The following is a 26,959-nucleotide window of genomic DNA, read 5'->3' on the forward strand; positions in this document are numbered from 1 at the left end:
AGCAGTAGTTCGAGGTTTAGATGTTATGTATGGATGCCACGTTGATGCAGCGCTGAAACAATTGCAGCACGGCTGCTTCAGATTTACTTTGTGCTTTTCACACCTGTTAACATCAGTGTTTTAAATTTGTCCTGAAATCATGCAGTTCACGTAGGCATTGCGTAACTTAGCAGTTATGTGTCTTAAACTTCCGAATGTAGCATCTATTTACATTTATATCTACGGTATGAGAGTGGTGCAACATGGTAATTTACATATTTATGGTCCTTTTTAAACCTGGGTTGTGTCTCAATAAGCTCCCTTGTTCAGTAGTCAGGGCACCGATCAGGGAGTCCGTAATTTTAGGGGCTGTCTCAATGGCAGAATCCTTCCATTGCACTGGAACGTTCATTCCCTTAAAATTCCCATTATACAATGCATAACCCAGTAAGAATTGATGCTCACTATGTTCTCTTACCGGGAATCCCCTGGACTTTTATGAAGCTCTACAACAGAAAATCACGCGAGCATACTCAAACTTCATGAAATGCGGCCTTTTATAAAGACAAACGTTTTTTTTTAGCTTTATATATAAACACACATCGCTAGACATGAAGGGACCACAATCTACTCAACATTTAAAATGATAATTTTTTATTTAAAATTGTAAAACAAATATATTTCATATTTAATTCTATTTCTCAAATTTTATGCACGGTAAGAGAATAATAACAGCTTTTTTCACAATGTACTGTTTAAAAATAAAATCAGAGAGTTGTTGGTTTTGCTGGTTGCAGCTATGAATGTTCACAATGTGCTTAAGCAGCCACGTCACAGGAAAATAAGTGAAAGTGTCCCAAAGTCAAGTGAGCTAGGGTCCTTACCACTGCCAAAACCTGAAAATATGATATACTGATTCACAACGAATTAAGACACAGGACTGTTCACTTCATGCGTTTTTTCTGATCTGATAGCTAGCATGTCATTCGCAAGTTAGCCAGGAAAGAGGCAAACAAAAAAAGACAACACACTCGTTGCTTTATGGGGTGACGACAGTTGGTAAAAAAGCTTTCTAGAACTAATAAAATAGTCCAATAACAAACTTGATTATATTAAACAAAGAAATATAACTTTGAGAGAGTGTTTTGAAGGACTTTTTTCCCTGTCATAGACCTGTAAATCAACTCACCATCTCATTCTCCAGCTGCTCTGCACTGCACTCTCATGTCGAGCACAGAGACGCATGTCCCCTTGCCCAACACACAGTAAGTGCTGCCCTTTATTGCACACGCATCGTCTTAAAGGCGCTCTAAGCGAATCTGTGTGACGTCACTTCTTGTTGACGTTCGAAGTGTTGTCAAACAAAATGGAGTGTAGATAACTCCTCCCCTCCCACTCCCTTCCGTGCTTTCTGAAACAAACAACAGAAGAGGTCTTCATGTGTCCACTTAGATCGGAAAACCCGAGGTCCGACCAAGACCCGTTCGGGTCTACAAGTTTCACAAGTTTCCTCGGACCCTGGTCGGGTACAATAATAGCGCCATCGGGTCTCGGGTAATGTAAAATTAATGTGTTTTTGCAGAGCGGACCATGTCAGATAGCTTACCGATCAGAGAAAACACATGAAGTGACCTGGTATAAAAAGGCCATATGTCTATGGTCCGAACTGTGCGATTGAGTAGAGGCGGGGACTAATTTGCATATTCATAGATTGACATTCAAGCTGTTGTAAAGCGTGAAGAAAATACTGTGACATGTAAAAAAATTATACATGCTATATGATCCTCAAAGATGTGTTTTAACTTAACTACAGTCAATTAAAACATCACTTATAAAGTTATGCAAAATGAACTCTAGTACCTATTATGGTTAACATTCTTATGGTTAAAGTTGGATAAACTGCAAAGTAAGTCAGACTTTATGCTCGTAATCAAAAGTCTGGCTCTGCAAGACTACATCATCTAAGCTCTAACCTCCTCTGATGGGTAAAATGCCAAGATAAATCTCTGTTGCTTAAAACTACAATCTATAACTTTTTATGGTTGAGAATAAATACTGTAAGTTTAGCTGTGAGAGACAAATATCAGCTTTTAGTGAGCGTTTGAGAATGGTAATTATAACCTGTAGGCTGCCGAAGTGATGGAGCTTGTTTTGATGTGTCTCTTTGGATCTGTAAGGCTCTGTGATGAGTTATAGTACCTAGATATATAGTTTTGGTTTTGTTTTATAATTCAGAAAAGGACCATAAAATAGCGCATGGTTTTTAGAAGGCAATGGAAAGAAAGTGTTCTGCGTGGGCTTGTGTTTGTGTCTGTTTCACTCTGTTTGCCTGTCTGTCTGTATATTAATGCCCGGGATGTCTGCTCATTCTTGTTCTTCTGTTTTCTTTCAGGAAACACCGAGGTCCAGATGTCATAAAAGGTGAGTCTGACTCAATCTTATATCTGCAGGTGAGATTTAATGTTTTGGCTTTGCACCAAAGTTGTATTCATGCTCATCTGGTGGCCTCTCTCCAATATAAAGGATATATGTGGCTTGAAATTTTGGTTTAGCAAAAATTTTGATAAAAGAAGAAGAAAAGGATTTAAAGCCTGTAAAACGACAGCATGGCTTAACTGGACTCATTTTCCGAACCATTGTACAACTGCCAGAATAGCTTTCGTTCTCTCAGTTGGCAGTAAAGACAGGACTGAATTTGTTCCCACTTGAATGATAGAAGTAGATTGTTTGTATCAAGCTGAGCAGACAAATGTGTGAGAAAATTTAAAAGTTGGAACTCTGAGACTTTTGTGGACTTTCTTTTTCCCTTTTCCTTAGCCCAAAACAAACACATGTGGTGTGTTTGACAAGAGAAATATCCACTGAATTCTAATATTTACTTTTACTTAATATGGTAACTCTTTCACCTCTCTCGCGGATGCCTTAACTTTTTGTCTTAACAGTCATAGGAACTCGGGACTATAGGGAATGATTACAAATTAACTAACTTTTCAAGTGACTTTGTATGGTACAATTTGTATCCGTATTCTTGAGAAGTGATGTATTATTAAGATAAAACTGAAAAAAGTCCACAACTTTGCAAAAAAAAGCTTGATCCATAACCAGGTACCATAGAGATTGACTTGTGGTCTTTTCCCATAATTTTTTTTTAATAGACATCTAATAGCCATCCAAACATCCCTGAAGTCTAGGCTAAAACAAAGCTGTCAGTGAAAATGTAATAGGTGTCTAACCATAGCCAAAAAATAAATAAAATGAATGAAACCAAACACATTGTAATCACTGTTCACTTTGCATACATGATGGAATATCATGCATCTCTCGAATTATTTAGGCAAAAATAACATGTAACCATATTTAAGTTTATTTTGGATAGAAGTAGGTTACTCAGGTGGACTATATAGGGTCTATAGCAGTAAATTCGTAAACTGTGGTCCGCGGACCACTAATGGTCCGCCAAACCCCCCCAGTGGTCTGCCAAAAGATGACCTAAACTAGGCAAGTGTTTATACAAAATCGTCACTTATTTAAGTAGATTTTTAATGCACTTGCGAAACTGTGATATCAGTTCTTGCCATTCTGTTTTAATAACGCAAAATGGATCGGTGGCTAAACCAAAGAGGAGTCAAAAGAAAAGATCAAGCGTCAACTGAAAGCAGCTAAAATCCACAGATCTATTCGTTTTGTAATGTACTAGTTTTTGTTTCATGTGTAAAATATGTTACCATAGTTACAATCATAGACTTCCTATACCCAACACCTCAGTTTTAAACTAATGGCTCTTTGGAAAGGCATTAAGTGGGACCTAAGCTGTTATAGTATGTTTAATTGCAGTTTTTTTCACATGTGCAGTTTGTTGTTCATATTAAGCCGCAACTCATTTCACATTTACTTTTTCAAATGAAATAAAATTCATATAATAATTTCTGAACATAGCAGCATTGCATTTGTTTAAAAAAAATTTTTTTGACTTGGAACGGTTGCATATTAAACTTAAATTTAGCTTATCCTTCCCTTTTTTGTTGTTTTTTGGGGGCATGTTAAGAGTGGGATTCTAGTAAGATGGTCCTCAGAAAAAAAATGGAAGATAAAGTGGTCCTTGGGCTGAAAAAGTTTGAGAAACACTGGTCTATAGTTAACCTAGACCAGGGATGGGCAACTTCAGTCCTGGAACCGGTGTCCTGCAGAGTTTAGCTCCAACTTGTCTCAGCACACCTGCCTAAAAGTTTCTAGTATGCCTAGTAAGACCTCAATTGGCTCCTTCAGGTGTGTTTAACTATGGTTGGAGTTAAACTCTACAGTATACCGGCCCTCCAGGACCGAAGTTGCCCTTCCCTGACCTTGACGGTGAATTAAAGGCTATATTGCTTGCTGGGCTGTGACTTGCTAGCATAACATGCTAAAACGATGCAGAACTCTATACCAACCACAAAAAACACCCAATAAAGCACCCTATTGTCATGGTGGCAAATTTTACATAGGCATGCTGCACCCACTTGTATCGGAAGTGTGCATGTTTATTTTTTAAACACACATTCATTACAGCATTGTAAGAAAATACACTTTTGTTACCAAAGAGTGCACAACGTCTCAAGCCCAAATTATAGATTTTGTACCTTTATTTCTAAGAGTGAGTATACAGCATACAGCAATGATATCTTTTCATGAACAGATTTTTCTTTTGAACCAGTTCTGTTTAATAATTTAGTCAAAATGATCCACAAAGCATTTTTAATTTGGGAATGAGTGTCTGATGAATCACAATGCTGTATTTAACTAAATATAAAAATATTTATTATACAAGAAAAAGATAATGATAATTCTTCACTGGGGTTTTTGGGAGTCCTTTTAACAACTCTACAAATTAGTTTCTTTGTTGAAACAATTTATTTGAATGAACTGTTTCAAAGTGGTTTGCTAACTTGAATCAGACCTCTCTATTTAGAGTTGCGTGGCCTCGTACATTCACACAAAAAACAAGTAGCAAGGCTTTTGTGGGTCCAGGCTTATGCAGACAAAAGCCCATCTGAATCCCAGTCTGTCCGATTGATTAGTCGCCTATTTTTCTGCCCTGATACTCGCTGTCAGGGCTTTTCTGCAGCCGGCTCGACAGGTGGGCGACTGAAACCGCATCTGCCATCAGTGAGATTGCTATGAACTGCACTCGCAATTTTGCTTGGGTTTGCAACACTAAAACAAAAGAAGTTTACCGTTCAATTAAATTCCAATCCTTTTGACATTTTAACAAATTCAGTTTGTTTAATATTTGCAACCCCGCCCGTTAAAACCTGGCTAGTCATTTTTGTGATATACTGTTTCCTACATAAAATCATCTTACATAATGTAAAGAACATTCTGTGAGAATATATCAGTGATACCTTTAATATTAATTGAGTAAGGTCATGACAAAGATTAAAATGATAGTGAAATTATATTTAATCACACTTTGATGCTCCTAATATCATAATTAGATTGAGACTATAGCTTGGTTTTCACAGACAGGGTCATATTTGTTTTTACTAAGTTAACAGAATGTTTATCATGAGGACTAAATCCTGGTATATATACATTCAAATCCTGTGTGTTTTCTGAATGAACAAGATCTGCAACCAAACTGTATGGGTAACATATTTATAGTGATGGCTTTCAACATTGGCTCTCTCACCATCAACCCCTGCTGAGTTTCCAGGAGCAGATCATTACCCCTGCTTCCTCCCGTCTCCTCTCCACATGGGAGTGATGCTGTAGAGTGACTGTTTCATTCCCAGGACATGGACATTTAGATTGGACATCTGCTCCATTCTGAGAGCCAATTAGATTTAAACTATACTACACTGATAGAGCCTTGGCAGAATATATCACACATATATTTCAAACAACACTGGCTTTTCCTTAAGGATTTACAATAGTTCATTTCTCTCGCATTCGGTGTTGAATAAAACAGATGTGTCTTTGAAATTTTACAGACCAGTTTCACTTTTGAAATTAGATTTTAAAATCTTTTTTGAATGAAATGTGTTTTGTTTGCCTATGACATTGCAGCTACAATGCTAGGATGGTGTTGGTGGTTCCTATGGAAGAATGGGCAGGTACTAGGTGGTTACGGTACATTCACACAGGGCGTAAGCGTTTACCCTTCCCATTCACTTTTAATGGGTTACGTCATGTGTTGCCAAACTTAATTGTGGATCCGTCGGCGCCATGTCACTTCGCGGCAGAAGTTGAAAATTTCTCACATTTTCAAGTGGTAATGCATGCGTCAGACATTCAGATCGCCTTATGCAAATAACCTAGGCAGAGCCAGTCAATTACATTTATAGGAGACCGGAGCATGTGTTGCGGCCACTGTGATTGGCTGTTGGCCATGCTTCAGACAAGCTTTCCGTCAAGCGTTAATCGTTACTGGCCCGAGCATGCACCGACCCAAGTCTATGGGATTTTTTTTTGCACAAAATTATAGTGTGACCTATGCACCTAAGTTCACTTTAATAATATATTACTTTGGGTAAATGTTAACTTCAAATCCATTATTCTACACTGAATTTAAGTTTTTTTTAACTTAAAGTGAGAAATATTAAGTAAAAAAACAATGAAGTACCAGTTGTTACAAATTGAAGTAATATTTTTTTTTTTACAGTGTAGGTTTGAACAGTAATAATAATGATGCTAACTTCAGAAATACATTTTTGGGTCCATAAGCTTTTTGGCCGGTTGGTTGCACATCAGCTCTACACGTGACCTAAATCTCATCATTAGATTAAGCATTTCACCATAGCTCCTCATTAGCAGAAGGATTAAAACGCCTGTCAGTCAAAACAGAGATGCTCTGGGAATAACTGTACCAAATATTTAATCTGGAAAATGGCTTTTAATGCCTGAGTGATGATTGTTTAACCACTGAGTTCTCCAGGCCTCGGTGAATGTTAATGTTACGAGGGCCAAAGTCCCTTCAGCATCTCTGTGAGTTGAGGGTGAGACGAGGCTACAGTATAAGAAAGAAAAGAGAAAGATTAAAGCTGGTTCCTCAGTGAATGAGGTATTTCTGGCTAGTCTTGCATTTGTCATTTTTACAGCCGATTTCACAGTAAATGTAGAATTTATTTTACCTTTTTTATTGAAATGGTACATGTCAGGTTGTCCTACTTAAAGTTGAGAGTGGCCACAACTGTGTGCTGAAAATAACTGAACTCTTAAAAATTTTGTTTTTGTGATGTTTTTCACGATTGCCAGCAAGGAAATTTTGAATTTTAGACTGCAGATGTGACTCATATGAGTTTGATGCATTACAAGTATTTATTGAGAAACATAATGCAAGCAAACTTCTCTTTGTTATAGTTAGAAGTAATGCTAGGTTATGGATTTACATTGATTCATGTGACATATGCTTATGACTTAGTGCAAGGTTTTTGTTTTATTTTAGCAGTGTGTTTCCTGGGCTTTGAGTGCTGCTGACACGCTCTACCAATTGAAGTACAGGAACACTTCTAAGCTACTAGTACTGTATACACAAGTATAGTCACTTTATTGAGCAAAATACCAGTACAGAAGAAATACAATCAAGAAACAAAATCACATACAAAAAGGATAGAATGATTTTTATATCAGAGCTGTCTGGTTTGAGTGGACAGGCTGATATTAAGTATATATACTGTATGTCTTGTAAGATTTTGTTTTTTACATGGACGTGAATGTATGCACATGTTCAAAGGCACAGCATTGCAACACATAGTTTGTTTGACTCGGACGTGTACACAGACATTCGCCACATGCGAATCCTAAAACTTGGCAGTGTGCATACAGTGCACACATACTATTCTGATGACAAGGGTACGTGGACCCTCGCGTATGCGTGAAAACAAGACAATACAATTAGCTTTAGTATACCCAATCACATCCACTCTCATTGGTGTCACTAAATAAAAAAAACTTGCTGTACATCCTTGCACATGTAGCTTGCTATTTTGCATTTTATTTTTAATGTAGGTGCAGTACAGGGTATGGCTGGGCAATATTAACAAATTCATCTCTCTCTCACTTTTACATGCAAGTCAAAGGATCATGTGAAATATCGCATGCACCTTTATTAAAACAGCGAATGAAAAAATAAAATTAAAAGACAGGGTTTCCAAAATATACAGCATGACAACATGCAAGCGGGTTGAAAAGCTTACTTCTGACCCCAGTGTACATTTCTGGCAGAGCTTCTGTTGCAAAGGAGGGTCATATCAGACCATACCGAAACTGTATCCCGCTGGTCATAAAACAAACCAAAATTCCAAAATATACCGCCAAGTCCTAGTACAGGGTTGTGCAACATGATCTCACAAAGTTCCGTGGTATAGTCACAGAATATTTTGCTCATTTATCCGTGTCATTGTCACGGATCTCCGCATTTTCCGTGTGCGTACCACGGACTTTCTTTTTCGTGTCAGTTTCACGTATTGGTTACTCAATAGTTTTTCCTGTTTTTAAACCATTGTTGCATGGGTTTGGAGTTAGATTTGGGTTTTGGGTTAGGATGTCACTTTAACTATTGGTTTATAAATTTTTTTTCCAGATTTTTAATCAATTGTCGCCTGACGTTACTGTGGGTTCACACCAGACGCGCGTTCAACGATTTGCGCGAGTAGATTAGCTACAAAGTCAATGCAAAAACACGATCAGATGCGTCCTCGTGTAGGGCGATTTGAATGACGCGATATGGGCGGCGCGTTTGCTGCGAAAACACACGCTATTCGCCTCAAACGCATCTTCGCCCAAATTGAAAATATTCAATTCGAGCGAAGAAATGACACGAAGTTAAATGTCGCGAGTAATCTAGAGGGAGTAACGCGATGTCCCACGTTTGGGGTGTACGTAGCATTAGAGAGGGTTTGGAATAGGATGTCATTTTATGTAACAGAAAGTTGTTCTAGCTCCAAACCCACGCGACAATGGTAAGAAAATAGGAAAAACTACTGAGTAACCAATACGTGAAACTGACACGGAAAAGAAAGGCTGTGGTACGGACAAGGAAAAATGTGGAGATCCGTGACAATGACACGGATAATAACCAAAGTCTTCCGTGACTATAACATGGAAATTCTTGAGATCAGGTTGGGTTGTGTTATCTAAAATATTTCACCATCAAGCATCACATGCCCACAACTAACCTAAATTCATTAAACTAAAATCTAAAGTTTCCATTATATGTATTTAGATGTTATAAAATTCTCTGGCAGGTGGCTGGAAAGAAACAGACCACACACACACACACATATGAGCCTGTCTTTTAATTCATTCCTCCTCTTGTTGTGGAATGTGCACGAAGGCATCGCTCAAAACCACACACTAAAGCGAAACAGCAGCCCAATAATTCGATTCCCGGGAAAGGGTTATCGTCTGAAAGAGTGAAGTACCGTGAATGAATCCTCTCCAAGTCTCGCACATCTGTAATTACTGAAATAAAGCTGGTTGAAAATAAGTTCCACATGAATATTCCCAGAGAGTTTGAGCCTAGAAGGTGAAGAGGAAAAAAGAGAGAAGGGGAGAGTAAAATAAATTGGAAATGTCTTATTTTGTCTTCATCTAGCTGCACTGCCATGTCCCTAGGCAGTCCTGTAGAGAACGGGTTCTTCTTGCTAATGAAAGCATATTGCTCTAATATCCTTCAATGTGCTATAAAAAAAGGCTTTTCGTATTCTTTTCCTATTTCCAATCTGAAATAAATGACATTCTAAGTCAGTGGTTTTCAAACTGGGGGCCGGGGGCCCCCAGGGGGGCCGCGAGATGGTGCCAGGGGGGCCCCAGTTTTATGACATTTTATGAAATACATTAATTTATCATGAATTATGTGTAATTAAACCCAAAAAAATAAGGCTACTAACCAAAAGCACTACTTTTTTGTATAATTTAAAATTTTTTTTATTAAAATGTTGAGTTTTAGAACAGTTTTTTATCACAAATTTTCTTTGGGGGGCCGCGAAGAAATGCACCGTGCACAAGGGGGGCCACACGCTGAAAAAGTTTGGGAACCACTGTTCTAAGTTGTATCTAAGGAAGAAATGTGTGAAAAGGTGCTTCCTTTGTAAGCAGAATGTTAAGTAAAAGTGCATCAGTTTTAATAATGCTTTTAAGAAGCAGCTCCATTAGAGATCTCTTGTACTTTTGGCAGTGCGCCATGAATACCGCACGCTATTTTATAATGCTATTTGAATTGTATTAGGCATGACCCCTTTTCAAGTTTGTTGTGTGCTTCACAGGGAAAATGGTTTTTGTTTAGATGTTTGTTGTTGTTGGTAATACGAACAGGTGCTTTTAGCACTAGAGGCTAGTTTATGCATAAAAAATGTGTTTTTTCTCTCTTCAGTGATGAAGACGGTGGAGGAAACAGAAATCGTCAACGGCACGGAAGGGACGGCGGCGCCCTGGAGAGAAGACTAGAGGAACTGGAGAGGGTATGTTACAGTGTCCATCACGTACCATTTCATGTTGAAGAATAAACATCCATCTAGTTTTTATCTCATGGAAACATCTGAGAAATGCATAGAGGGTACATTATAAAGGCGTGGGAAGAGGCCGGTTAGTTTGAAATTATTAAAGGATATTAGAGAATTTTCATTGCTTAAGGAATGCCTACAGTAGGTCAGTGTGCGTCACAGTTTGGTCACAAGAAGAATATTACATTTATTTATACAAAACCTACGTTTAAATCTCTCTGCAGTGTAAACTGATATTTAATCTGATCCTATCAAAAACGAGACCCTAAAAGGACAGAAATACATCTTAAGATCTGGAACATGTGTAACTGTCTCCATTTTTTTTTCTTTGAGTGTTTTGGGCCTTAATGAAACACAGACAAACCCAATTTCTTGACAAAGCATTTTATGTACAAACAAGTTTCTGTTCAGTGTCATCTGTTTGATAGCTCGCTGTATCATTATCTTCTTGAACCTTACTATACTTCCTTTCACAGAAATATAATGAGCGTATTTCTGTTGCTTAATAATGGCCTCCTGCTTCTTTGGCTGATCCTAAATCATAGGCGCCGTTTCTGACTGCTCTAACTTCTCTGTGTAGCTCTGACCTTTTTCTGGAAGGCATCTCTGTCCACGCTTCTTTCATGAAACACCGGGGAACCAAACCCCATGCTGCTCGCTTTTAAATGTCACCATACTTTGAAAGGAAAAACCCACATCAAATCATCATATACTGATATTAAATGTTCGTTTCAGCATGGGGTCAACATCTAGGTTTTATAAACCTCAAGAGTTCTTTTTGCTTCTTATCTTGCATTGGGTTTGTATGGGTTCATATGTGTCTCTCAGCATGACTGTTGACAGAACTGTAATAACATTCATATCTGAAGCCAACTTAATTGGCTGCAGATCTGTCATGTTTCAACTACATATATAAATGTAAAACGAAGACTTTTGCTAGTATAGAATGACGCATTTTGTGAGGTCAGTGTGTAATTTCTACACCAATAGTGTTGCCAACAGAAATACAAAAATAATGATAATCTATTTGCCATTGGTGGGACAAACTCGTGCTGTTGGATGTGCCAATCTAATATCTGAATGGTGGGGATTTTTAATTATTTTTAATTATAAGGCCACATATTTTTTATAGATTTCAACCTGTGAAGGGCTTGAATGATTTTCATGAAATTTTTGTTTCAATATGTGAAACTTTTTTTAATACTTGCATCAACAAAAATGTTTAAAGGCACTAATTTTAAACCTTTTACTGATCATTGAATACAGTTTTAAACTTTTATATAAAAAACTGTCAATAAAAAAGCCACCATGCCTAAGCAAATTTTAATTTGTCACACATAATTAGACAAATAGAAAATTGTAATTGTTTTTACATTTGGAAAACTACCTGTATTGGTAATGAGAATCAGAAAAGTCATGTACACAGTGTGACAAGAAAATATTAAGTTTTTTTGTTAACCTGGTGGCCATTTAAGGTACTGCCAAATGTGTTTCTTAACAAGAGCAAACTTTGTGTGTGTGTGTGTGTGTGTGTGTGTGTGTGTGTGTGTGTGTGTGTGTGTGTGTGTGTGTGTGTGTGTGTGTGTGTGTGTGTGTGTAAACATTCCTTTAGAAATGTTATGGAGGATAAGAACATCAGTCATGGACACTTCATTTTTATATACAAGTACATCAGGGTTCCTCAATTGTTACCCTGGAGGGCCGGAGCACTACAGAATTTAGCTCCAACCCTAATCAAACATACTTTAAAAAATTTTTTATTTATTAATTGTAATCTTTAACATCTTTCTGCCATGATGTTTCAGTGGTTTTGTTGGAATTATCCGTTAATAGTCATTTTCTGCTTATTAAGCTGGTAGATGGAGGTTGACAAATCATTACAGAGGTTACTTAAAATGTTTTGTGTTGTACTATTTAAAGGAAAACACCACAGTTTTTTAATATTTTAATATGTTCTTACCTTAACTTAGACAAATTAATACATACCTGTCTTTATTTAATGTGTACACTTCATCTTTGTACAGCGCATCGTGAATGTGTTAGCATTTAGCCTAGCCCCATTCATTCCTAAGGATCCAAACTCGGCACTAAGAACATTGTGAAAATTGTGGAGTTTTCCTTTAACACATTATATGTAATTTTAACACAGCATGTGAAATTTAATGTTGATTTTGTGTTAAAGGAACAGTATGCAAGAAATTTATATCAATTAATCATAAAATGGCCCTGATATGTCACTAGACATTATAAATAATTTTTATTTCAAATACTTATATCACTCACAACAGTGGTCCGGCCAGGATATTGTCATTTAAAAAGTGGAGTTGCAGCCCTCAACTGATGTTTATGTTGTCATGTTGTGTATTGGCCACCAGTTGTGTGGTTGCAGTACCAGTTTTGGCCACAAGTTTTGTGATTGAAGTACCAGTTTTGGCTACAATCCTACATACTGTTCCTTTAAAATAAATAAAAGTGACAAAAAAATGAAAGTTCCAATAATAACACAGGTATGTGTCTAGTTTGAAACGATTGAAGAAGATTTTGACTTTTATTTCATTGTTTTACCTTACACCGTCTTGTCCACAGCAGTCTTTATTAGCTTTCTACTTTGAAAACAAAATGCTGAAATGTGTACAGTGCGTTTGATGTGACACCATTGTGTATTCCCAGGAGCTGACCATCGAGAGACAGGAGAACTCTCGCCTGTTGAAAGCCCACCAGGACAAAGACGAACTTATCATTAAACTCAAGGAGGAGATTGACCTGCTAAACAGGGTAACAAACTGACAGCAGTCTTGCCACACCTAAACATGTGATTTGAATTGTAATTGAAGTGTTTGTCATTTCGTGCTTTTACATGCATTCTATTAAGCAAGGTCCTAATTAAATAGGGTTATATTTACCCTTGTTTATACTGTGTTAATGGACATTACTCATCAGCTAAGCACTCGCGCTATTTCCTAAGTACCTCACAGACATCTGTGGATCTCCATTCTGTCCATTTAGCAGGTGTTTCGTATTCTGCAGAGACTTTTTTCTCTTCTCCTCCCATCATGCCTGTCCTCAAACAGCTGCGTCTCATGCAGCCCAGCGTCTAAACAGAAACGATTACCAAATTACCACATCGGTATCTCGCGGCAATCAGCTCCATATTGTAAAGCTGCTCTGCGGCTTAGTGGAAGATTACAATTATCCTCCGCTTTAGTGTAACACAAAGTGCATTTCCTGTTATAACTCTACATGAACCCATTTCCTCTGAATTGGGCCTGATTGGTTATTTGATCAATCTTACAAACTTGCTGTTTCTTGTAGAGACAGATCACATTTGTACATCTGTATTATAGGGCTCTTCTCAGTGGGAGTAAATGGGCTTTCTCAAGGTGGCATTTGTTGCCCTGTAGTGTGGATTAGAAATCCGCTGCCACATTTAAACACCTTTGGCTTCAGTGATGCGCGCAGTGATGTCTGGTTTTACTTCGATAAAGTAGATGAGAAATACAGTGTAGGATGGGCGGCGCAGAACTGTCTTACAAGTCTACCACAAGTTCAATGTGTTATCTCACATTCAAGTGCAAAATGTCAAGTGATACCAAAGAGGAAAGCCAGAAGTGTGTACATTTGTTTACTGTTAGACAGAAATGTGATGCAAGCAGAGAAGATAAAACGACACAGCAAATCAATGAAATTATTGCAAAAGACTTGCTACCTGTTAATGTTATGAATTCTTTGTACGATATTTGGCCATGTTTTAAAGTGCATATAGGATGTGTCATATAGAAAGCACCTAAGTTTACAAGGTTTAATTCACTCTTTAGTTTCACCTTGCGTAGCTGTTCCTTATAGAAGTTTATTTATCAGAAACATTGATGATGCTTTATTAATAATCTAGCAGTGTTTTTTTACCATAGTTTTGTTAACATTAATTTTCACAACAGTATTTTAACTCTTCCCCACCATTGACGAGTTATCTGGTCAATTAAGAGAAAACGCTTCCCTGCCAATTATGAGTTTTTACGGCAATCCATATTTCCTCTATAAGCCGCTCTTACACAACTTATAGACGGTTTCAGCAGTAACAACATAAACAAGCGGCTGTCATTGTCAACAGTTAATTCCGCTAAGAATAAATAACAACAAAGTACTTTAAACTTAGTTTATACCACGGGTCTGTTGAATGCTGTATTCTGATTGGCTGAGAAATGTTCCGTGGGTATGCATTCATTTCTGATAACACCACACCTAACTTGTCAAAAATGTCTTAAAAATAGGCACCAGAGCAATGTTTGTGGTAACCGTGGTATAAGAGGAATAATTGACTCCGCTCCTTTGAATTATTTGAAAATAATGCACACCCGCGGTGTAACGGCACGATACGAAATTCAATGGCCCGTCATCAATTATTCCTTACTTATTTATATAACCAGCAAAATAAACAACACATAGATTACCTAGAAACCAAAACATTTGTTATTTTTAACAATGCTTTTTTTCAAGAGTTCAATTGAGCAACTAGTCAGACCATTAAAAAAAAGTAAAGTTCGGACCAGAAGTGTATGGCGTCACGGCACGTGTGTCCGATGAAACCGTCTATAACACACTAAAGCAACTGGCATTTTCTAGATCAGATTCGGACTTGTATTCATACGTTAGTAAAGACGATATTAACTACTGTTGGGAGCTGATCTTCCAAACTTTGTAAGAAGCAGCACATTTCCTTCACTTGCTTGAGGTATTCGGCCAATCCCAATGCACTGGATAGGTGGCCAATCGGAGCACACCACACTTTTCAGAACGATGAGCTTTGTATAAATCGATGCATTTCAGAAAGGCGGGGCATAAAGGAGCAACAATAATTTATGATATGTGGAAAATAATGTGTTTTTTTTAACCATAAACCACACAAGCACATTGTATTACACAAATAACATTCTTTTTAGCAATGTAATAGTGGCTCTTTAATTAAAATATAAATAAAATATTTCATTATTGCCATGACACTCATGCCCCGCCCTCGACTACGCATTTTTCAATTCTATTGAGTACTCGAAATTAAAAACTGACATAATGCCCATCCAGTTGCAAGTTAGGTTTGATGATATAATTTCACAGATGGGTTATCCTTATTGGCAATTTTTCAATACAAAATATTACAGATGAATGTCTTTGTTTAGGAAAGGTCATGATTGTGCTTTGAGAGACAGTTTGAATTGCTCAAAAACTGACCCATTTTTTTTTTATATATATAGAGAGGTCCCCATTTTTTTTACTCTATACATAAAGTTGTCTTACATTCCCCTTGCAGAAGCTGCATCATACTGAACAATAGGAATTTTGAAAATTAAGCTTTGTTTTTATTTTAGTCCTTCCCTGAACAAGTTATTTCACACGAGAAATGTTTACAGAAAGTTTGCTACAAAGAATAAAAACATAATAATTCAGTTAAAAAGTTTACATACACCTGATTCTTAACACTGCACAATGTTGCCTTGACCGATAATTATGATTTTAAGTTTTGGGATAGTTGTTTATGGGTTTCTTGTTTGTTCTGAGCCATTAAATCGTTCAATGGTCTTCAGAAAAATCCTTTAAATCCTGCAGAATTTTTGCTTTTCAGCATCTTCGGCATATTTAAACACCAGTGACTACTATGTTAAGATAAATCTTTTCACATTAAGAACATTCAAGAGACTTATACGCAACTATTACAATAGATACAAACATTCAGTGATGCTCATGAAGTCAGCAGAATTCATGAAAAGTGGAAGAAATAGTCGCTAAAGGTGATGCACAGAATCGTTGGGTGCAATGAACCAAGAACTGGAACTAAAAACTGAAAACAACAAATATTTCCTCTTCGAGACCAAATTGCAAGGTTTTAGATTTAGAATACTTCAGATTTGGGACACAGACTCTAAAGCAAACATATTATGGTTATGATGATAGCTGTACTTCTTGCATGTGATTAAATTGCAGAATGTAATGCACACCAGTGCCAGAATAGCAGTTATCATGGCAGACCAGAGAAGAAATACTTTAGCCAGTCTGTACTAGATTATTTGCTATTTGCCTGGTTGGGAATAATTATTTTCTTAAAAAAAAAAAAAAAAAAAACTAGATCTGGAAGTTATTATACCAATCAAAACGTTATTTATTGAAAAAATAAGTGGTCGTTTCCATAGCTGTACATGAAAGTCAAGTTGCTGAATGATTGCACGTTTTTCCCCAAGTTAAAGTACACCTGAATCTTTGCTGTCCTCAAAAAGTGTTATCCAACAGACTGTCCATCATCATTAGTGTTTGGGGAGACAGAAAATGAAAGTTGTCACTTTAGTGCGAGAGCTTCTGATGAGACAGCAGGGCAGCTCATTTACAGCTAATTGAAGCTGCTAATCTTTAATTTGTTGTTATTAATTTTGCTTCATGGAAGAGGAAACCCAGGAATAGAGTTGCAGTCTGTTTGTACTTCACTAAACGCACACAACTCTAGCAAATGTGTGATTGCAACACTATTACTACAAAGATAACATTATACAATACAAACAAGGGTCATTCCTTCATAAGACTTTTTCGAATAAAAAAGTAATAAAGCTCACACATTTTTCTTTTTAGATCTACCTGACCTTGTCAGTACATTTAAACCTAAAAGCACTGAAACTAGTGAGCCAACAACATGAACATTTTTACAAACATTAAAGTTATGTGGTTTTAGAATAGCACAGGTGTGTGTGTAAAACAGAATTTAGATTACGTGAATCCCTTTAATAATTCTGTATAGCATTGTTTGACAACCAGGAACTTGTTGTGGATCAAATAACTTTTCAATATAAAGTTTAAATACCTAGGAAACATTATTTTGTGAAAATTTTGCACCAAAGCAGAACCATATTATGCTAAGTAGAACCAATAAGTTGTGCGTCCTCACGCACTTAGTGGAACACCCACTGGCGGGCAAGAGAGTGCTATCTGCCTTTGTCCGCAGGTTAAGAATGTATTGTTTTGCTAGTTTAGCCTTAATACGGAATAGTTGTTGTGCAATAAAATGCACTTACCAACAAGGAGACAATCCTGAGCTATGCTTGTACAGAATGCCATCAGAGACGAAAACATTTAGGAATTTTGTGCCATAAAAGTATGTGGATGAGCCAATGTAAACTGCCGCTTTCTTGTCTGCCAACCTTCCTGGTAGGTCACATGACTGAAAACGATAAATAGTTATGCTATAGCTCCACTTATGGTTCTATATAGGTGCTATATGGCGCTTTAAGTGGTTCCCCTATGTTTACAAGCCAGTTAACCACTTTTTTTAAGCACTAATTTCTTTAAAGGGATAGTTCGGCCAAAAATGATATTAAACCCATGATTTACTCACCCCCAAGCTGTCCGAGTAGCATATGTCCATCGTTTTTCAGACAAACACATTTTCGGATATTTTAGAAAATGTTTTAGATCTTTCAGTTGATTAAATGTAATGTGACTGGGTCCACGACCTTCAAGTCCAAAAAAAGTGCGTCCATCCTTCACAAAGGTATTCTGAGGGTAATCTTCGCAGTGTTGTTGTAGAAATATCCATATTTAAAACTTTATTAACTAAAATAACTACCTTCCGGAAGCGCCGCCATCTTAGTCGCGTCCGCATTCAGGATGAGAGCTTACGCAGCCTACGGAGGCTACTCTGCTGCTGCTCTGTTCCCCCGCCCTCCGAATTTGTCATACGTCACTAAGAAAAGTGCGTTCACTACGCTAATACTCTCTCCTGAATACAGACGCAACTAAGATGGCGACGCTACCGGAAGGTAGTTATTTTCGTTAATAAAGTTTTAAATCTGGATATTTCTACAACAACTCCGCGCGGATTACCCTCAGAAGACCTTTGTTTATCATCCTGGAGCCGTTTGGATTTAATTTAACATTACATTTAATCAACTGAAAGATCTAAAATATTTTATAAAATATCCGAAAATGTGTTTGTCTGAAAAACGATGGACATATGCAACTCGGACAGCTTGGGGGTGAGAAAATCATGGGTTTAATATCATTTTTGGCCGAACTATCCCTTTAAGTAAAGTTTGATCTCCTGTTTCCCATTTTAAGATCAAAGAAATTAAAAAATTTGACTTCAAAATCCTCAATCCTCTTCATATTATTAAAAAAGGAGGTTTGGACTTACAAGGTCATTCTGTTGTCCAACTGTGTGATCATCAGACCGCTAATATAATTAGAAGTGACACCCGTACCTTTTTTATTACAGGATCTGGATGATATCGAAGACGAAAACGAGCAGCTGAAACAGGAAAATAAGACCTTGCTCAAAGTTGTTGGTCAACTTACAAGGTAGAACCGAGCGACCTAAAGATTACTAATGGAGTTCCACTGTGGGTTTTCCTGAAGAAAACAACAGCCCCTGTTCTCCATTCTTTGTTATCAGCATTTCGTCACTTTCTGGAAGAGGATCTTTGTGTGGTTTCTGGATGCTTCGAGAACCTGGAGAGTCAGGTTATCTCCAGATGTAGAAACAAAGTCACTTAATATAGTGTTAATAAAGGCCTCCTGCTTACACAAGGGTTGTTATAAAGAAGTGATGTGTTATTTAATGTAAATGTGTATGTATATAGTCTATGGCAACGATTGTTTTAAGGCTTGCAATGCAAAAAAAAAAAAAAAAACCACACAAACACACACACACACACACACACACACACACACACACACACACACACACACACACACACAAAGAGGAAATACAGCTGAATGTATGTGGTGTGGCACCAAATTTATAAGAACTGTTTTGTTTAATTTTCCTTCGAGCTCTATGGGTTTTCACATTACAGTCATTGTGCTGACATTTTTTCACGTTCCAAAGAACTGCTCTCATTATAATCAAAGTTTAAGGGCCTATAAAAATCATAAAAAAGAACTGTAGCAATAAGAAAGTGTCTGTTAGCCCCAGTCTGTGTTTATGGGCCAATTTTAACCCTGATAACTAATGATACTATGGCAGTGGTGGTACTTTTAAAATCATCCAATCTTTCTTAGTCATTTCAGCCTTAGCTTTCAACAAGAACGCAATGAACAAGTTTGGAGCTTGTAAACTATGTTGTAGTAAATATCATTTATCATCTGTTATTTTTTATTGTACACAATTAAAAAGTTTACAAATTGTTTTATTTGTGGTTTCAATTAGATGTAGTTACTCATTATGTACAGTTAGCAAGATTTATAACCTAAGCTAATGCTGCACATTTTTAATTAACCAAATTAAATGGAGACGTCATTAAATGCATTCATGTGGTCTCTCGTCAATATGACATTTATTACTTGCTGTTTGGTCACCATTTTGGGGTTCATATCTATGTTGATGCTAATCTACAATGCTAATGACATGTATTCTGTAAAGTAATTTGAGGGCTGTCTGTTTTTAGACCATACTGGGATGGGGATTTCTGTAACCCATCACTTTACATAATGCATGTACAGGATAGGAAATTGAATAAAGGTTTGAATAAGTATCTCTTTGAACACATACATTGGTGGTTATTTTCCTCCAGGTATATTGCAGTCAAGCTGTAGTAAAGCTACACTTATAACACAAGCATTCATTAAGATTTACCGGTCACAAAATTTGTCATAAATGCATTGTAATGGTGCAAAGGATGCTACGTACTATCTTCATTATTTCCTGCCAACTTTCAGGTAGTATAAATTGGACACAGGAATGTTGGTTTGGTCTCTCTCTCTCTGTTATTATGGAATTGAGACATTAAGATCCCAGCTACAACTAATTACATTAAAAACGATTAAGGATTATTTCCATGACACAACAATTATTTAATAGTTTTGAGTTTTAAGTCGGTGCAATATGTTCCCTGTTGAATGTAGAAAATGTTTTTTTTAATCAATAAAATAATCTTAAAAATGGCAATAGGACTGCCCACCTACAATGTATTTTAATGGGACCAAATAGTTTATCTGGGACACCTACTGTAAGTTCCTGTGTTCATCATGACCTCCTCTTTTAATTAATAAAAAATTAATAAAAATTACTCTTAAAAACCCTAAAGGGTTGAAATAATTAGTGTCCTGACAATCATTCCACATTTTAATGTAATAAATTGCAGGTGGGACTTCCATATCTCAGCTTTACAATGACATAAAATATAAAACCAATGTTCCGGTGCATCTCCTGACTTCCCATTGTCATGGTACATGTTTCAAAAGGATTGAAGAAATTTAAATGTTTTGGGGGCTTTAATATTATGCCATTGAATATTGTGCCAGTCAAGACCTGCACTGAGACATTGGCTTCATCTCTCTCTGTCATTGTAAAGCATATGAAGAAAAATTGCTGTCCCAGAAGACCTATTTGGTCCTATTGAAATGCATAGGAAAGTCATATATCTGCACTTTAATATAAAGGCGTTTTCTTGCCCCCATGAAGTAATGTAAAATACCTCACTGGATTAGCAAGAAGAAAAACAACCATGATGTGCTCCAACAAGATTATGGAAACCGGATCAATCTCGCTATTAGAATCGTTTTAGCTTCAATATAGTCTACAGTAATAGAAAGTCTCTGCAGCTCCTGTCAACTGTTTTGATTATTAGATGAAAAAAATATTTGTTGGATTAAAGAAAGCCACATTTTACTCTAAAAAACCCTAAAGGGTTAATTTTTGACTCTACAATCTCATTAAAACTTATACTGTACCACTGAAAAGGGAGTTCATAATGTGCACAGAAATGTTATATTCATCTCTCCATGCAATCACAGAGATGAGATACAACTTGCAAATAATTACATTTAAAAAGTAATTAAAAAACAAAACTGTTATTTCCCATTTGAGTTAAATTAGTGCTAAAGATTTCCTGTTGAATAAAGAAAACATTTTTAAATAAAAAAAAAATCCAGAACTACAATAACTTTTTTGATCCACTTCAAATGTTGACTAATCAAAGTAACCCTAAGACAAGAATGGGTATTGTTCGAAACACAAAGAAAACTTTTATAAAAAGGTTTTGATCCACTTCAAATGTTGACTAGTATATTTGATCCCAATGAACTACAATGGTTGTGGACAGTCCCACTTGCGATTTATTATATAGGGTCAAAATAGCTGATTGAGGTTAAGTATTAACCTGGAAAAAATGATTATAATTCATATTTTTAATGGGAAACTTAAATTCTCAGCTCCAGAATGATTAAGTGAAATGAAAGCTCCTGTGCAAATCTTTTCCACCAAGGAGGAAGTCGAGATCAAAGCATGCAAATAAGTGTTAGTTTGGTCACTGTAGGTTTCAATATTACTTATAATTTTTTTTAGATTTCACCCAGTTGTGCAGCATATTGCCAATGTGTGATTTGACTTCTTGAATAGAACAGGCACAGCAGGAAATCATAAGGAAACGAATCAGAAGATACAGTACTGTGCGGGGGACTTTACTATCTGGAGGATGCAGGAACTCCAGTAAGGTGGGGCTGCATATTAATAAAGCAATGCCCCGTGATCATTAGAGCTCTCACCCTGAGAGTGAAATGCTTGCTATCACGCTAATACTTTAGTAATTGCTTCATCCTCTTTTCCAAGGTTCCAGTACAGGCATGTGTTTGAATTTGCATTTTTATGAAGAAAGAGGTGTGCAGATTTTTCTGGAGCGAGTTAACACATCCATTAGTGAACTTTAACATTACTCAGCCTTTTAAGTTATTTGTTACTGAAATAATAATTGTGGGTACTGGGGCCTCATTTATAAAGCGTTTTTACGCACAGATTTGATCTTAGACCGTGCATACGCTCAAATCCAGTCCAACGCTCAGTACTTACCTCCATGTTAGAGAACTTTTACAGCGTCAACATCAGGGGCGTCGCTAGACCCCTTTTACTGGGGCACGTGCCCCAGTGTAAATCTTTTGTGCCCCTGTGTAAATCTCAAGTTTAAATTTTAGCAGTTAACTAGTTTATTCCTTTACAAAGACAATCGCGGCAAAACGCAATGCAATGTATGCAATGTAGTTACCCAATTCACGTTTGAAAAAGCGACGCAACAGTCGCACTGACGCGTGCACGCCTCAATTCATGTCCGTGCGGGTGCGCGGACGCGGACATGAATTGAGGCGTGCACGCGACTGTTTTGCCGTGCGCAGCCGCATACAAAGTACACGCGATTGAGTTGGTTTATGAAAACATGGCGAGACTAAAGTAAGTTTCTAAATAATAATGAAAATCTCATTGACGCATGTGATAGACATCAGAAATGTTTTGTGCAAAGCAGGAAAAGGGAAGGAAAAATGAGAGATGATGAATTTAAGGGAGTAAAGACACATAACATCCTACCCTGTCAGGGCTTAAACATTAGAGGGAAAATTTCAGGAAAACCTCTGTCAATAGTCTATAAAATTGCATTGTTCACATCAGAGGCGATTCTAGGGTTAGAGCTTTAGGGGTGCTGAGCACCCAATGAGCTCCGCTGCCACGACCCACTCTTTTTTCCTACAGAAACCAATAATATGTTTATTGTAAAATAACTATCATTTTAACATTGGTTCAACTAACTCCAAAATCCAGATTTTTTTGGAGACCTTTCAGGCATGAAAACGGGTCAGGGGTGAAAAAGATTAGAAGAATATTACCCCTCTAGGGTCTGGGAGCATGCTCCCCCTTAGAACTTTTTTAAAATTACATATTTTAAAGCATCAACCTGATGAGTTTTGAGATGGATTTTTTGCCAACCTTTTTATTTCTAATTAGTGGCGAGCTAGCACTTTTTTGCCATTAATGCCATATTAAAGTATCAGGACAAAAGGTGGGCTACAGCAGCAGTGTGGGTATGGTTTTATGTGGATATACAGTGTGTCGTTTTAAGCCTTTGTCAAAATGATAAATCTCCTAATTTATAACTTTTATGCCTACAACATATGGTAGGATGGTAGGTTTATTAATAGTTTGTTAATTTGCAGCTTTTCTTTTAACAGTCCTTTAATTGAACCATTACCTTTACTATATGTCTAAAACAAAACACTTATGACTCTTGCACTAAGGGTTAAAAACGTTATCCCCTTCATATTAATCTACATGTGACAAACTAAAAAAATATTTATTGTCTAGTTTGATAGTCAGACAGTTAGTGATTTCACACATAACTTACCGGTACTGGTGGTATAGTGATATGTAGTTTGTTTTCACTCTGTTCCAAAAGCCATGTTTTCATGACGAATGACCAGAAAAGACGCACGTGACGTCATGTTTACATGACTCCCGATTGTTAAAATAAGTCTCAAATTAACGATAAATTATACAATAAACTTTAAAGGGGAAGTCCAATCTAGACATTTTAGCCTGTTTATCACGGGTAATTTATGTCCACTTTGCATTATACATGAGGAAAAATAAATAAATTTGCACGATTTCGATTATTAGATTGATAGTGTGTTGAAGCGGAATTTTCGTAACGGTCTTTAATGGACACAATTAACCAGAATGCACTGCGCGAAACTGATTCATTAGCTCCACCCACTAACCACTGTTCGATGCAGTCGTCAGGTTTGTTTGACTTCATGCGGCGCCGCAGGAACCGACAGCTGGATGACGTCAAGGTTCCGCGAAAGGGATTTAAAAGCAAACTCCTCCGTATGATTTCGCGAATCGCTCTCGCGGTACTTTGACGTCATCTCGCTGTCGATTCTTGCAACGCCACATGAAGTTGAACAAGCCTAATAACTTCTTTTACCGCTCAACTAGCTCTCAAATCAACTCAAGTCAACTTGAAGTTAGCCGGCAGACGAACCCATCCAAAGAGTAACTCCGCTTTAACCGTCTCTGAGGGGGAAATCACCAAAGCCCTCGATAAAAGATGACTAGAACCTGTGCAGTATGTGGATGTAAGGACAACAAATTCAGGCCACCGGGAGTTTTTATTGTTGACATCAACGCGACCCTCAGCTGACCCACCACTACCCTACTTTGAATATGCAGCCAGCACTTTCGTCAGGAAGATTTTGAGTACTGTTTTCAGCCCAGTTTTTCCGCGGACTCAGGTAATGTAAAATTGTTAAAATATCTAAAACATCATTTGGCTTAGTTGTTGCTTGTTTTGTGTAACTACGGTAAACATACTACGTAGAAAGTTATTATCATGTTGTTGTTATTATAAACACGAGCAAAGCAAGCTAACGTTAGCTCCTGTGCAGCTGTCAATCAAAAACGTTATCATCTACTGTCAATCATCTCGCCTCAAGACCCGCCCCCATTTAGAACATTCAGAATTAATGTAGTCGTGCATTTTTCTTCCGGTGATTTGATGACGCGTCAAATCACCGTTACTGTAGCAGTTAAAAGCTTTAATTTTTTATATGGAGTTAGTACATTTGATGGCAGCACAATCAACTACATATATGGCATGAAATATAGTGTTGGAGCATAATGTTGTTTTAGGGTGGACTTCCGCTTTAACAACGGAGACACACGTATGCAACTACCCACTTAGACGCACAAAACTGCATGCGTCTTGCGGAAGAACATCGTAACCGGCGCTACTTCTCTCCGTTTAAGTCTATGGACGAGTCACCCAGGTACTGTACTACTCCGCAGCGCGCGGGTACCCGCCAGACTAAAATAATCCGAAAATAAACACTTATTATACGTGTACCATGGTGATTCAGTATAAGACAAAAACACGGCTTGAAAGATTGATTCGTGATGTACTCGCTCATTATAAACATAACGTAAACATTTTGTAAGATTCATGCAAGCAAGTTGCATCACAACACTTTTAACTGATTCTCACTCTGCGTGTGTTTCGCGCTGGTAAGCGATGCAGGTACAGAGAAGAGGATGACACCATTTGCTAAGCGGGGAGGTTTTCATTTTCTACCTTAACATATACATTTTAAACCACAAACTACGGAGTTTGTTTTGGACATTATTTAACCTTGTCAAAGACGAACAAACATTTTAGAATAAATAAATTTCTTGCTCCAAGTTTTAGGGGTGCTGAGCTCCTTTTTAGGGGTGCTGAAGCACCCCTAAAAAGGGGCTAGCCTCGCCCATGGTTCACATACAAAAACTGTGTTATACTGTTCTGTATTTTCAGATATGAAATTAATATTTAGTTCACTAGCTCTAGGTCATTACATAATCAGTTAGCAGTAACTAAGATAGATTTTTAAGTAGTCATAAAATGAAAATATTCTTAAAAATAAAAAAAGAAGTTATTAATCATTGTTATGTAAAATGCAAATGTGCATAACATTTTTTTCTCTCCAGCCATTATTTCCAAACATTTTATGCCTTTAAACATGTTAATTATGTTGTATATATGTATATATGAAGATGATACTTAAATATTTTTAAATAAATGTTTAAAAAGTACTTGTTGCAATGTTGGAATAGTGGGTTAAGCAAAGGAAATTGTATCTTGCACACCGCAGGCTTTCAAGAAAAAGTAAAAAAAAAAATGGGGGGCCTGTGCCCCAGTAGAGCTTTATGTCTAGCAACGCCCCTGGTCAACATCATCTGTATTAGAGCTTAGATCGGCCCAAAAAACCAAGCCCGACCCTATACGAAGCCCCTGCATGTTGTGTCCGAACCCGGCCCGCCCGACACATTAACTGTAATTATGAGCCCGAGCCCAATTTGAACCCGACAATGTTTTAATAGTGTGCTATGACGTTCTCAAATACAATTCAGAGTTGTTTAAACCACAGAAATCTGTTCAGAATTATCTTAATGAACTAATGCAACAAGGACGAAGCATGTAAACTGCGTTGTTTATTCAGAACGGAAACGTAAAAAACATGCAACAATGATGCACACAGAAAATGAACAAGAATGAACTTTGGATGGCCTAGGAGAAGGCCTACTACTCTTAAATAATTTTACCTCTTAAAGGTTTTAAAATATATTTTAAACAAAATATGTTGGCCTATTTTGATATTTTAAATTGTAGGCCTATTCCGATGCAAAAAGATGGCGCCCAAGCTATAGGTTAAGGAACCGATTTTCTAGTTCGTCATCTTTTCAATAAATATTGAAAAATATAGCAAAATTGTTTTGCGGTGCTTAACACACATGTAAATGTTACAGAACATGTGCGTTATTGAATGAAAGCAAAAACGATAATTTCAATGATTAAAATGACGTGAAAGGAACTAAATTGTAAAGCCTCGATGTACAATAAGGGACATGCAACATTTAAGAGTGGTGGGTATTTAAAAAAATTATAAAAATGATTCCCATGCATCAATTTTAATGTTAAACATCTGTATATCCAAATGAATCCATATGGAATATATTCCGACAGTTTAGGATACGATCTTTGAATTTTAAAGTCAAAAATATCATGGCAAACTGAAACAAAACTTTACAGACACAAATATTACGTTTAAGTGTAAAAACTATATTTAAATGAAACCCATGAATTAAAAGGTCCACTAATAATCGCCTTAACTGTGATGTCAATGAAGTTTCCATGTTAGAATTTAGTAATATTAAAAACTTAAGCATAGGACAA

The 26,959-nt window shown here is 36.9% G+C and overlaps 1 protein-coding gene across 2 annotated transcripts in view; it reads left to right on the forward strand.

The window, feature by feature from the left end:
• pawr (PRKC, apoptosis, WT1, regulator) overlaps positions 1–19,963 on the forward strand; it is a 73,452-nt gene extending 53,489 nt beyond the window's left edge. For both annotated transcript variants that reach the window (XM_065268436.2, XM_073814004.1), the window contains 4 exons: positions 2,372–2,400; positions 10,328–10,415; positions 13,128–13,232; positions 18,706–19,963. In XM_065268436.2, the coding sequence (XP_065124508.1) occupies positions 2,372–2,400; positions 10,328–10,415; positions 13,128–13,232; positions 18,706–18,792 (309 nt within the window). In that variant the 3' untranslated portion in view covers positions 18,793–19,963. The remainder of the gene's footprint in view (positions 1–2,371; positions 2,401–10,327; positions 10,416–13,127; positions 13,233–18,705) is intronic.
• Positions 19,964–26,959: the final 6,996 nt, after the last annotated feature.

The sequence above is a fragment of the Paramisgurnus dabryanus genome, chromosome 1 (genome assembly GCF_030506205.2).
Source record: "Paramisgurnus dabryanus chromosome 1, PD_genome_1.1, whole genome shotgun sequence".
NCBI lineage: Eukaryota > Metazoa > Chordata > Actinopteri > Cypriniformes > Cobitidae > Paramisgurnus > Paramisgurnus dabryanus.